The sequence below is a fragment of the Silurus meridionalis genome, chromosome 17 (assembly GCF_014805685.1).
Source record: "Silurus meridionalis isolate SWU-2019-XX chromosome 17, ASM1480568v1, whole genome shotgun sequence".
In the NCBI taxonomy this organism is placed as follows: Eukaryota; Metazoa; Chordata; class Actinopteri; order Siluriformes; family Siluridae; genus Silurus; species Silurus meridionalis.
The window spans coordinates 21536166-21549073 of record NC_060900.1 but is presented as its reverse complement, the minus strand read 5'-3'; the positions used below and the strand labels follow the sequence as shown (position 1 = coordinate 21549073).

Genomic DNA, 12908 nt, shown 5'->3' with positions numbered 1-12908 from the left:
TTGTCTTTATTGACAGTTTAAAGTGAACACCTGAACCTTTGGTCACCTAAACCACATGACTTTCTGATGAAGAAAGTAAGTTAAATGAGTAAAAGAAGGCTAATAATTGTTTTTCTTGAAACTAGTGGTTCACTGGCTATTCAGTGTTGGCTTGTAAATGCTTGCCTTTGTATTCAGACAATCAGAGGTATGATTTTATAATCATTAATCACTCCCCAATGCTTGTGTCATGCTCACATTTTATATGCCCACTATCTTTCGTTCCTTCTCTCATTGATCATTTATATTTATAATATCAGGGACAAATTATATACCAGAGAATAATTTATGCATTTGCTTGCATCTATGTGTAGTTTATACTGTATTTATGTTTTTGGGCAGTGGAAGGAAACTAAAGAGACCAGAAGAAATTGCAGAAGGCAGAAGACAACACATTGAGGTCTGGCCTAAACCTGAGACAATACTACTAATACTATAAGCACTAAAGTAAAATTTATGCTGATACATTTCTTCAGTAGTTAACAATGAAATGAAACAGTATTACCCATAGTCATTCATTACTATATTGCTATTAAGGTGTTACACCTACACCACCCACATGCTAATGTAAATCATTGCTCCATAACTAATGTATACTTTTGGAGCTGCTGACTATTTCTCGCTTTAGACCTTATAAATTAATAAAACAACTGTGCTCCTCTGTGTTCCTCTGAGGACATTTAGAAAAACGTATACAAACAGTAACTCATACGTTTTAGATAATGAGGTATTGGAATCGGTTAGGGGGAATCGGGGGGGAATGGTAGCTCCAGTTGTTAAGGATTACTGATCGGAAGGTCGGGAGTTCAAGCCCCGGTCTCGCCAAGCTGCCACTCTTGGGCCCTTGAGCAAGGCCCTTAACCCTCTGTGCTCCAGGGGCGCCGTATCATGGCTGACCCTGCGCTCTGACCCCAGCTTTCAAGAAAGCTGGGATATGCGAAGAACAACATTTCACTGTGCTGTAATGTGTATGTGACAAATAAAGGCTATTCTATTCTTCTAACCCTGCCAGCAAATGTTAGTATAATGTTAGCATAGCCTAACTAGCTAGATTTTTCATTTACTTACAATAATTCCATATTTATGGACCATGTTTGCATTAAATGTATATTTCCCAGTATCATCTGAGATTTCTATTTAGGGTTTCACATAATTCCAAAATATGCTGGATGATATTCTATATATATATATATATATATATATATATATATATATATATATATATATATATATATATATATATATATATATAAATACAGTAGATACAGTACCTGTTGCTCTGGAGCCAATAAAAGGAAGCCTTTTATAAATATGTAGGGAGAGATCATGCTGTTCTTACAGCTGTTAATGTGTATGTGTATGTCTCTGTACATTGCTTTTAATATCTACTTAGTATCTACTGATTACTGTATACATGCTTATAAAGTACATGTAAATAAAAGCTGAGATATACTACATATGTGTGCAGAAATCTTTTTTTTTCATACAGAAATGTGTGTGAATAAATGTGTGTCTTCGTGTTCGAGTGTGAATTAATACCTCGCCTGAACAACAGGCAGTCCTGTTATTTTTGGCTCATTTTCTCTTTTGTCTCTGTGCTGTTCTTTTGTGTCTTTCTTGTTCACCAGATTTGTCTTTTAAAGCTTGGTTAAAATGTGACATCCTTCTTTCCATAATGAAGTAAAACCAGCACTAGCTTCTGTTGTTCAGGAAAAGCTCTGTGTGTTTGCCCGGTAAGGTAAGAAAGTTTTTCTTTCTTTTAGGATGAAAGCAACCAAGAAGATAAAGCACTGCTTTCGTCCCTGCATTTCTCCTTGGCCCCACTATATATATAGCTCTTCTTGGTCCTGGCCCAGCTTTTTTCAAGGCAAAGCGGACCTTGCAGAGGAGTTGGAGATGGGCTCGTCCCTTTTGCCTCTCTCACCTGCCGGGTCCAGCACCCATTCGCAAAGTTCGGAAGCAAGCTTTTAGGTAGTTTCTTTTCCTTTGAAAGTGCTTAGCTTTGCCTCTCTTGCTAAAAGAGGGGGGGGCCTGACCAGCCAGCCTGACCAATCCCTACCTAGTGTGGACGGGCACAGCTAGGGCAATGGACAGAGGGGCAAGGAGTGGAACTGAGGTTGAGGCTATAGAACCTCAAAAAAGGTCAGCGTGTTGGACCAGCCTGCAGCGCTGCAAATGTCTTGGAGGGAAACTTCAGAGGACTAAGCCTTAGCGGCAGCCACACTTTAAGTGGAGTGTGCTCTGACCCCGAAAGGAGAGGGGAGACCAGAGGACTCATAAGAGGAAGAAATAGCATCCACAATCCATCTGCTAAATGTCTGCTAATTCGCAGGGGGACCTCTCTTTGGAGGGCCATAGCAGACGAACAGCTTCTCCGACTTCCTCCACGGTTCTGTTTTGTTGTCCAGTGCTCGCACTGGTTGGTTAAACTTCTCCTGGTCTTGGGCCTAAAAGGGAGGAGGAGAGAATCTCTGGATCATAACTGGTTGTGGGACAACCGAGGGTACCTTAGGAACATACCCTGGTCTAGGGTAGAGGAAGACACTGGCCAAGCCTGGAGTAAATTACAAGAAAGGATGGCCAAAGAGAGGGCCTAAAGATCCCCTAATCTCTTGAGAGAGGAAATGGCCAAGAGGAACACAGTCTTAACCTAACCCCACCGGTGATGCCACGCTTTCCATTGGACTGATTATACACGTGATCCAGAGCATGGACAACATGGAAGCATTCACAAATCGTTTTTGATGCAGCGACTCATTCCCTCGGGGAACCATGGTTACATACGTAACCTGGAGACAATTTTTAAGCTGATTTGTTAAAAGAAATGAAATGACAAAACATTTGTTTTTCACTTGCCTTGTCTTTATTTTCTTCAGTGTTGGAATTTCTCCAGCCTGCCTCAATAAGGTATGCATGTTCATACAACAGCAGATAATACCACCTACTCACACACACACACACACACACACACACACACACACACACACACACACACACACACACACAAATCCTAGCATCATTTCTGCACCAAATATTTAAATGCCAATGTTGTGTTTTGAGACATTTTTTTAAAATAAGATGTTCTAAAATGTCTCATGTATGTATTATATACACCCAGACACATCTGTCAGAGCATCTGTAATGCTCCACTGGCTTCATGGTAAATAATCAACTTTGTTACTGTTCATTACACCCGTGACTGTGCCCAAAACAAGACTACTGATGGAGAATAGCAAGAATATATTAACCCAATTTCTCAACAAACCTAGGTGCTGTGTCACTGTGTGTAAGCAGCAGGCCTGACTACTACTGAATAACTGTTACAAACTAAGCTGAAGCCATTACAGTTAGCCCACAGCCTGGTTTCATACCATTCTGTCTATTGGTTTTACACGAAAACAAAAAAACAAAAAATCTCACCTTAAAATACAATAGTATGGGTGTCAAAATATATGATAATTTGTGATAATATATGATAGTAATCCAGTAGTTTATAAGGTGATCTCTCACATACAGTTTTTTTCAGAAGTCATTTGTGTTTTGTGCGTTCATGTTCCTGTGATCAGTTGTGATCAGCAACCTCAAGTGTTTTCTCTCTCTCTTGACTGTATGAGGGTAAAAAAAAATTTAGCTTTTCATGCAAGAAAGTCATCGACCCTAAAGACTTTCTCATGTTCGAAAAGTTTCCTCTATCTACATTGACATGTTTTTAATTTCATTTCTTTGTATCATTATTCATACAAGTCCTGTACGTAATGGTACAATAGAGCAATTATATATAACTTGGAGCATGCACTAGTGTCACTTATATATCAGTTACAGAAAGTTACAAAAAGGTACTTAAATTACAGTTAACAGCTGGAATGTTCATTACAATAATAGTCATTCGGTTGGCATGACACATGGGTAAAAACGTGAAACAGTCTGCTTAGGGCACTTACTGTATAAGGGGTATTTTTTAAGATTACATTTTCATATAAGACTGGACCTGCAAATAGTACAGCAATTTCTCAAACACCACTGACAGTGTTAAAACTACATGCTATAAATGATCCAGCTTACCCTCAATTTCAGCAGATGATTATACCCACATCCATTCTCAATTTCATTTTAAATGAATAAATACAGAATTTTACAGTAGTAGTCTTTATTCATTTGAGATGTATAATATAGGACTGAAGGGTTCTTCATCCAATTTTCTTCTAAATGCAATATGAATAATTTTATTATAGTTGCCTTTGACGTTGACTATAAAGAAAACACCAGCAGAAAAGAGATAATAAGGGGGCGGCAGCACCGCCTAGTGGAGCTCAGTGGCAAAGAATGTTTGACTTTTCTACTGTTTAATGTTCTGTATATACTAGGATCGATTATAATTCAATGCATCTGAAGGAAAAAAGAAAAAGTTTGTTTAAAATGATATTAATGCTTTATTAATATGATTTTAAAGATTCACAAATATCCAGCAAAACAGCATGAAAACAGCATATTTCTATTACATGTGTAGTCATCAAACAAACCTCTGTCCGTGTGTTATTCTATTTATTAACATTCAAACTAATGACACATTTGTATTACATTTATTTATTGCATCAGATCTATCATAATAGAGAAGTTAATACACTATATGGACAAAAGAATTGAAAATCCTGATCTTGAACATTGGAGGCACACAGTTGTATATAGGATTTCTTTGGCTGCTGTAGAATTAAAATTTCCTTCACTTAAACTATTAGACCCAAACCTGTTTTAACTTGACAAATCCCCTGTGCACAGAGTGAGCTCCATGAAGATATGATTTACATGTATTGGAGTGAAAGATCTTGAGTGGCCTGCTATAGAGCTCTGACTTCAACCCTACTGAAGACCTTTGGGATAAATTGGATTTCTGACCGCACCCCAGGCCTCCTCAGCCTACATCAATACCTGACTTAACTAACACCCTTGTGGCTGAATAAGCACCAATCTCCTCAAGTACACTACATAATCTAGTGGAACATATTTTTCTGTTAATATAACTGAAAATAGGAAACTAAATGTGGAATGGAATATTTAAAATGTCCATGCAAATTGTATAGTCATGTGTCATTTGTCCATATAGTCCATATATCATGTCTTTATTGGCTTATGAAATGTCTGACAGATGTCATACCGTGTTATACAAATGACACTATACAATGTAATATATTATATTATATTATATTAATATATCATAATGTGCTGATGTTTACACAGAATATAATGACATTAACACAACTACCAGCAATCGTTTTTTGTCAGTTATTAATGAAATAACTGAGAAATACACAAGTAATAAAAAAAAAACCCACAAACAAAATTTTTGTAACAGAGTGGTTTTAACAGAGTGGTGTTAAACTTGAAAATATACATACATATTTTTAAAACTTCACATATTTATTGCCACACTCAGGATGCCCTGTGGATCGATTCGGGTTCAGAAATGTGTGGCCTTTTTAGGCTGTGAAAGAAGAGAAGAAGAGAAAAGGTATTATTCATAAGTGTGTGTTGCAATAATAGCCTTCAGGATATTATCCTCTGTAAAACTGCCAGCAATGTAATATTTCCTCATTACCATGGCTGTATTTAATGTGTGTGTGTGTGTGTGTGTGTGTGTGTGTGTGTGTGTGTGTGTTTTGATGTCTGACCTCCGGTGTGTTTTCTCCTTGGTAGTGAAGAACAGCATCATGGACAGTGGAAAAGAGAATCGCTTTAGTCACTTTGTCATTGAAGAAATCTCCCCTTCCCAAACTGTCAGTAACACAACCTTGAGAGAGAGAGAGAGAGAGAGAGAGAGAGAGAGAGAGAGAGATAGATAGATAGATAGATAGATAGATAGATAGATAGATAGATAGATAGATAGATAGATAGATAGAAGTTGCTGTAATAGTTTTTCCTCCAGAGTCAGCATGTATAAATTGCTCAAGGGTTTACGATGCTTTCATGCTTTCATCAGATCAGCTTGGGTTAGTACAGTATAGATTACTTACTTTGACAGCCTGATAGATACACTTTAATTCCAGCCTCCCCAAAGTCCTTATGGATCTACAAAAGAGAGATGATATCTTATTAGGCATTAAATTATTTCTTTTATTGGTTTCTATTACATATATTTTTAAACACATATATAAAATAGCAGACTCTCTGACAGGATTCTCACATTGCGTAAAGTTTTCACTCCCACTGTATCCAGGAAGTTCACTGGACTCAAATCGAGGATGATGGCCTTGGGTATAGTGGGGTCATGACCCTGGTCAAGCTCTGGACACACTATCACTGAAACTTCATATTTTCCCTCCCTGTCTGACATTTCTTCCCCCTCCACCTAGAAAAAGCCAAAAAGTCAAAACTCACTGACATTCACATGCACATTCAACACACCGGGTCATGATCCAGGTTTTACCTTTGCTTGTTTTTTTGCTCGCTTTGCCTCTTTCTTCTCTTTCCTGAGTCTCTTTGCCTCAAGCTTCTTCTTGTGTGAGAGAAGTTTGGGCACATCTACCCCACTCTACATGCAGACACAGATGTGAGATTACATTTAAACTATTACATTACTATAAACATGATATGAAATATGGAAAGTATTCTATTATCTGAACTGCATACAAGATACAAGAAGAGCACAGTGTCAGCTATGGTACAGTGCCCCTGGAGCAGATGGGGTTAAGTGCCTTGCTGAAGAGACCAGCAGTGGCAGCATGGTGGTGCTGGGGCTTGAACCACAACCTTATAACCCAGAGTCCTAAGCACTGAACCACCAATGCAAATAAGTATTTGATACACTGCTGATTTTTCAAGGTTTCCCACTTACAAAGAACAAAGAGATCTGTAATTTTCATTGTAGGTACACCTCAACTGTGAGAGACAAAAAACAAAAAACAAAAGAATCACATTGTATGACTTTTAAATAAATAATTTCCTTTTTTTTGAGAGTATTTGATCACCTACCAACCGGCAAGAATTCTGTCTTTTACAGACCTGTTAGTTTGTCTTCAAGAAGCCCTCATATTCTCCACTCTTTACCTGTATTAATTGCACCTGTTTGAACTCGTTACCTGTATAAAGACACCTGTCCACACATTTGATCAGACTAGAACCTCTCCACTATGGGTAAGACCAAAGCGCTGTCTAAGGACACTAGCGACAAAAATGTAGACCTGCACAAGGCTGGGATAGGCTACAGGACATTAGGCAAACATCTTGGTGAGAAGGCAACCACTGGTGACGCAATTATTAGAAAATAGAAGAAATTGAAGATGACTGTCAATTTCATTTGGACTGGGGCTCAATGCAAGATCTCGCCTCGTAGAGTATCAATGATCCTGAGAAAGGTGAGGGATCAGCCTAGAACTACACGGGAGGACCTGGTCAGTAACTTGAAAAATGCTAGTTAATTAGTAACACACTACCATCATGGATTAAAATCTTCCTGCTCAAACCAGCAAATGTCCAGGCCTGTCTGAAGTTTGCCAAAGAACATCTGGATGATCCAGAGAAGGCATGGTAGAAGGTCATGTGGTCAGATGAGATCAAAATAGAATTTTTGGTATAAGCTCCACTCGCCGTGTTTGGAGGAAGAAGAAGCATGGGGTGGAAATATCATGTTTGGGGGTGCTTTTCTGCAACAGGGACAGGACGACTGCACCATATTAAGGGAGGATGGATGGGGCCATGCATCGCAAGATTTTTCTCAGTAAAAGCATTGAAGATGGGTCATGGCTGTGTCTTCCAGCATGACAATGACCCCAAACACACAGCCAGGGCAACTAAGGAGTCGCTCCATAAGAAGCTTTTCAAGGTCCTAGAGTGGCCTAGCTAGTCTCCAGACCTGAACCCAGTAGAAAATCTTTGGAGTGAGCTGAAACTCTGTGTTTCCCGGCGACAGCCCTAAAACCCGAAAGATCTGGAGAAGACCTGTATGGAGGAGCGGGCCAAAATCCCTGCTGCAGTGTGTGAAAACCTGTTCAAGAACTACAGGAAACATCTGACCTCTGTAATTGTAAAAAAAGGTTTCTGTACCAAATATTAAGTTCCATTTTTCTATTGTATCAAATACTTATTTCATGGAATAAAATGGAAAATAATTATTTATATATCACAATGTGATTTTCTGGATTTTTTTTATTTTTTATTCTGTTTCTCACAGTTGAAAATGAAAATTTCGGATCTCTTCATTCTTTGTAAGTGGAAAAACTTAAAAAAAATCGGCAGTGTATTAAAATCGTATTTGCCCCACTGTATATGTGATAGCAACATACTGGTGTACTGAAAATAATGATGAAAATGATGATGAAAAATAAAGAGAGAGAGGAGAGCTATGACCTAATTCCTGCTCTTTTATCATTTTCTCTACTATCAACCATATAAAGGCTCACACACAAACGCAGGAGCTCTTGCCTGTATCTATATTAAATCCTTATCTTTTAATCTGTGTTTGAATCTCCTGTGTTTTTACTTACTCTTTTTCTTGTCCATTTTCTAGATTTCTAGCTCTGTATCAGGTTTCTTAAGTTTAGATATTTTCTTGTGTAATAGATATCAGTATTCTATAGCTAGATGGTTAATGGGTGTATTGGAGTGTGTGAGCTCACCTTCTCATATAGGTGCTCTATATACATCTCTGCATTCGCAAAATACAGTGTAGCAGAGCAACGAAAAATCACAAGACCTGAAATCTGTGTAACCTGCAACACACACAAACACACACACATACACATGCATTTATAGAAAAACATTAATTTGTGTAACAAACATGTTAAAGAGTTCTTTATAAGAGGTCTTTAATAATGAACATGTAAAAGACGTCTGTTTTCCCTTTAAACAGTATTCATGTTTATGGTTTAATGCATCTCTATCTATCTATTGATCATTTAGTTTCTGAATTGGTGCTTTTCTGAAACTTTTAGATTTTTACAATTTCCCCTTCTGGCTCCTGACTTTTGTGTACCTGGTTATAGTCCTCTATGGGTTTGTAGATGTCCGTGCCAGGTAACTGACCAAGGACAGAATACCTCGGTCTGAAAAAGACAGTGTTAATGTTAATGTTTGGTCAAAAGGAGCATCTGATAAATAGATGAGTTTGAACGTTCACACTTACAGCTGAGTTCTGAATATGACGGTGAGCATGGAGAAGGCGATGGATGCTGCCAAACCCAGATCAGGATTTAACAGGATTGTGAGAATAAATGTCATCACCCAGACAAGCTGCAGATGCACAACACAGTAAACAAAAAGGCAAAAGTACAGCTTCTGTCTTTAGACTGAAAACACAATGCTGTCCATTTATAAATGAATAAATGAACTATAATATAATTCTAAATTTCTCTTTTCATACAGAACATCCTTTTAACAGTGCTGTCTCCTTCTCTCTCTCTCTCTCTCTCTCTCTCTCTCTCTTTCTATATATATATATATATATATATATATATATATATATATATATATATATATATATATATATATATATATATATATCTTACCATATCCACTCTGTTGCTCCTCCAGAGGGTCCGAATGTCTGTAAACTGCTTCAACATGCCTTGCAGGTTCACATAGATAACAGCAGCCAATACAGCCTAGACACACACACACACACACACACACACACACACACACACACACACACACAGGTGCAAACACACACAGACCCCGTTATCATGCTTTTGCAGCAGAATGATCAGGCGTATATTTGTCTATTCGTATATTTAGACATTTCAGGACTTTGGGTTATACATACAGTGTATATACATTTTGTATGTATTTGGCACTTTGTTCCTGACAGTTGCCAGACACACACAAACACAAACACACATTTTATCCTTTAACTCTCTGACATTCTGGATACCTTCGGCAGCTCCTCAAAGAGTTCTCCTATCTTTAGCAAGATCACAAGAATCACTAGAGCTGAGAGAGCACCTGCAACCTGAATAAAGGCAGAGAGAGAGAGAGAGAGAGAGAGAGAGAGAGAGAGAGAGAGAGAGAGAGAGAAATTGATGCATCATTGCTATGGTTTTCTGACACTCCGTGGCCTTCAAAGGAATCTGAAACACATTACTATGTGCATTGGTAATACTAATATAAATCAATAAATAAAAGTTTTCTTTTTATTTGAATCAGGCTTACATAACTTAGAACCACATGTAAAATATTAAGTTTTTATTCAAAATTGCTTGTCACTTTGGGACATATATATTGAAATGTCAATAATTTGTGTCGATTATTCGTTTCCAAGCCTGATTTTGAAGTTCCGACCAAGGATAATGTTCCCTGTGGTGTAGCATATGGAATAATTGGATAACAAGTGATAAAATTACCTCTGACAGGAACATAGATATTTTAACTATTATGTTATCATAACTATGGTTATGTTGGAAAAAGTCTTTAATTTGATTTAGAATGTTTATTAATGCTTTTATGCCTGATTCTAACCTGAGTCTTTCCCCCTGCACTAATTTGCACCATAGAGCGAGACATGGAGCAGCTGATGGCGAAGCACTGGAACATGGCTCCGATTGAGTTGCTCAGCCCTAATGCTATCAGCTCCTATAGCAGTATGGAGAAACAATTAATAATTAAAGATAGAGATTTTAGCGGCATCAATGGCATGTTACAAAAGTCGATGAACATACGTATGCAGTTGATTTATTAATGAGTCTGTCTTGCCTGATTGCTGTCGACTTTGTAGCCATATTTGAGAGCAAAGATACGGCCAAGGGAGATGGCAATACCGTAACCCACAACAGCCAGAGCAAACGCATCACCGATCATAGATCCCATCATAGAGAATGCAGGCAAGACTGGAGCCTGCAAACTAAACACACAGAGTTTAATCAGTCAATTAGTTATTTACACAGACCATCAGCATTATCAACACAAAGCATTTGTTGTGTTTTTGAACATTTATAATACAGAGAGAGGAAATAAAGTCTCACCCTGATGGTATCGAACCTACAACTTCCACATTGTACTGAGTCTTAAAATCGAATTGCCATGACAGTACAGTAGCTATAATGATCTACATGCACAAACAAAAAGATTTAAATGTATTAAACAAGTGTTTATATCCATGGAACAATGGCATTTTCAACATAAATATAATGTGTGTCTACATTATTCCAAAATCTAAGTGTAATATTTAAATAAAATCACACCCATAAATATGCCATAATGCAAAATCTTTAAGGAAATAACTAAAATGAACAAATCGAGTTATTGCATGTGTTGTTTTTTTCTGTTTGCCTACAGGTATTCAAATAACTGTATTTTAAGAATTATACATGTACTTTATATACAATAACGTGGTTTTTGGCTGAAATGCTGAATTGGTGTTCGGTCAAACTAATCGAATGACATTTTATGTGTATGAAGTTCCGTGACATGAGCATACACGTGAACAAGGGACAATTTATTTAAGACATGTTACCAAAACTGAGGACAAGGGTATCAGTTCAGTTTTGGGTTCTGGCTAATGTTCAGAACTTTGATATTGGTATTATATTGTATAAATTAATTTAATAATTTATATATAAGTCATTAATTTATTCATTTATTTATTTTAATAACCATATTTCGTCTAATCATGGTTATGATGGATCTGGAGTTTCTGCTGGAATCACTGGACATGAGGTGGAAACTGCATGGCCTAATCCAGTGTATATATGAGCATGTTTTGTAAGAAAACACAAGTGCAAACACGGACACCAGTAACCCAAGCATATTAAACCTGGTGCCATGAGGTAGCAGTAATCGATATCAAATATACACTAAAATATGTGTGTGGGTGATGCACATGTGTGAATTCACTCACAGCAAGAAGCTCAACAGGAATAGGAACAGGAAGTTTACGTGCCAGATAGGTATTTATTTCCTTTGCAATGATCAGACCAACAATAGTTACGATGCTCACAACTAGTGTCCCAATGTTTGTCTCGGCCAACAAAGAGCACACGTCTATCACCGTCTGAAAAGAGACAGATAACAAGATAGAGAAAATCTGCAGATAAGATTGTCTAATTTTAATGTATGTGTTTTAATCTAGTTAAAGGATCAAATTAGAAATTTTTTTTTTGTTTTTTTCTGTTTGGTTGCAATGTTTGACAAGTCTTCCATTTACCCTCTACTAATACCATCCACTGACTATAAATGTACTTATTAGTAACTTTATGAACACAGAAAAGATTAATAATTTACTGGGTCAGCATGTATACATTTGTGTGTGTGTGTGTGTGTGTGTGTGTGTGTGTGTGTGTGTGTGTATGGTGAGTGTGGTGTTTTCAAACGCACATATATAAGAGAGAGAGGTCCACTGTAGCGCTTTGGGCTGATCCCAAATGTGTATTTAAACTGTGACACAATAACGTGAATGGCTGCTGCTGTAGTGTAGCCTCGAACCAAAGGCTCAGAAAGATATGTGACCACAAATCCAAACTGCACCAAGCCTAGGAGCAACTACACACACACAAACACATACACAGATTGAATGGATAATTTTGTGAAGGACCCTTACAAAGTTTTTAAGAGCATAAATGCATGCTCATTGTTTCAGCCTTAAGTTCTGTTATATTTACTGTTCTATTCTGCCACTATTGTGTTATATTTGATAGAGAACAAAACAAAACCAACAGCTTAGCAATATACTTCAAGTAATAGTGTTATAATAATATGTAAAATAATTAGGTCATAATTCATAATAATTGTAGATATGACTGACAACTAGACACATCCACCACTTTAAAAGGAACTCTGGTACATCTATACATTCATGCAGATACATACTCAGCCAATCATGAGTGCTTGTACCAGAAAAGATCATACACAGACACAGAGGTTAAACAAACCTGAAAGATGCCAGA

General features: G+C 37.3%; 1 protein-coding gene across 1 annotated transcript in view; it reads right to left on the bottom strand.

Annotated features, from left to right (window-relative positions):
- Positions 1–4913: 4913 nt before the first annotated feature.
- LOC124400180 (solute carrier family 26 member 6-like) overlaps positions 4914–12908 on the bottom strand; it is a 10594-nt gene continuing 2599 nt past the window's right edge. Inside the window, exons 4-19 of the mRNA XM_046871824.1 lie at positions 12894–12908; positions 12340–12504; positions 11864–12016; positions 10989–11071; positions 10720–10867; positions 10486–10599; positions 9902–9979; positions 9537–9632; positions 9155–9261; positions 9005–9074; positions 8649–8741; positions 6461–6565; positions 6218–6382; positions 6048–6102; positions 5706–5824; positions 4914–5518 (exon numbers count right to left, since the gene is read on the bottom strand). The exon at positions 12894–12908 is cut by the window's right edge and continues 161 nt beyond it. Coding sequence (XP_046727780.1) covers positions 5495–5518; positions 5706–5824; positions 6048–6102; positions 6218–6382; positions 6461–6565; positions 8649–8741; positions 9005–9074; positions 9155–9261; positions 9537–9632; positions 9902–9979; positions 10486–10599; positions 10720–10867; positions 10989–11071; positions 11864–12016; positions 12340–12504; positions 12894–12908 — 1590 coding nt within the window. The 3' untranslated portion in view covers positions 4914–5494. The remainder of the gene's footprint in view (positions 5519–5705; positions 5825–6047; positions 6103–6217; positions 6383–6460; positions 6566–8648; positions 8742–9004; positions 9075–9154; positions 9262–9536; positions 9633–9901; positions 9980–10485; positions 10600–10719; positions 10868–10988; positions 11072–11863; positions 12017–12339; positions 12505–12893) is intronic.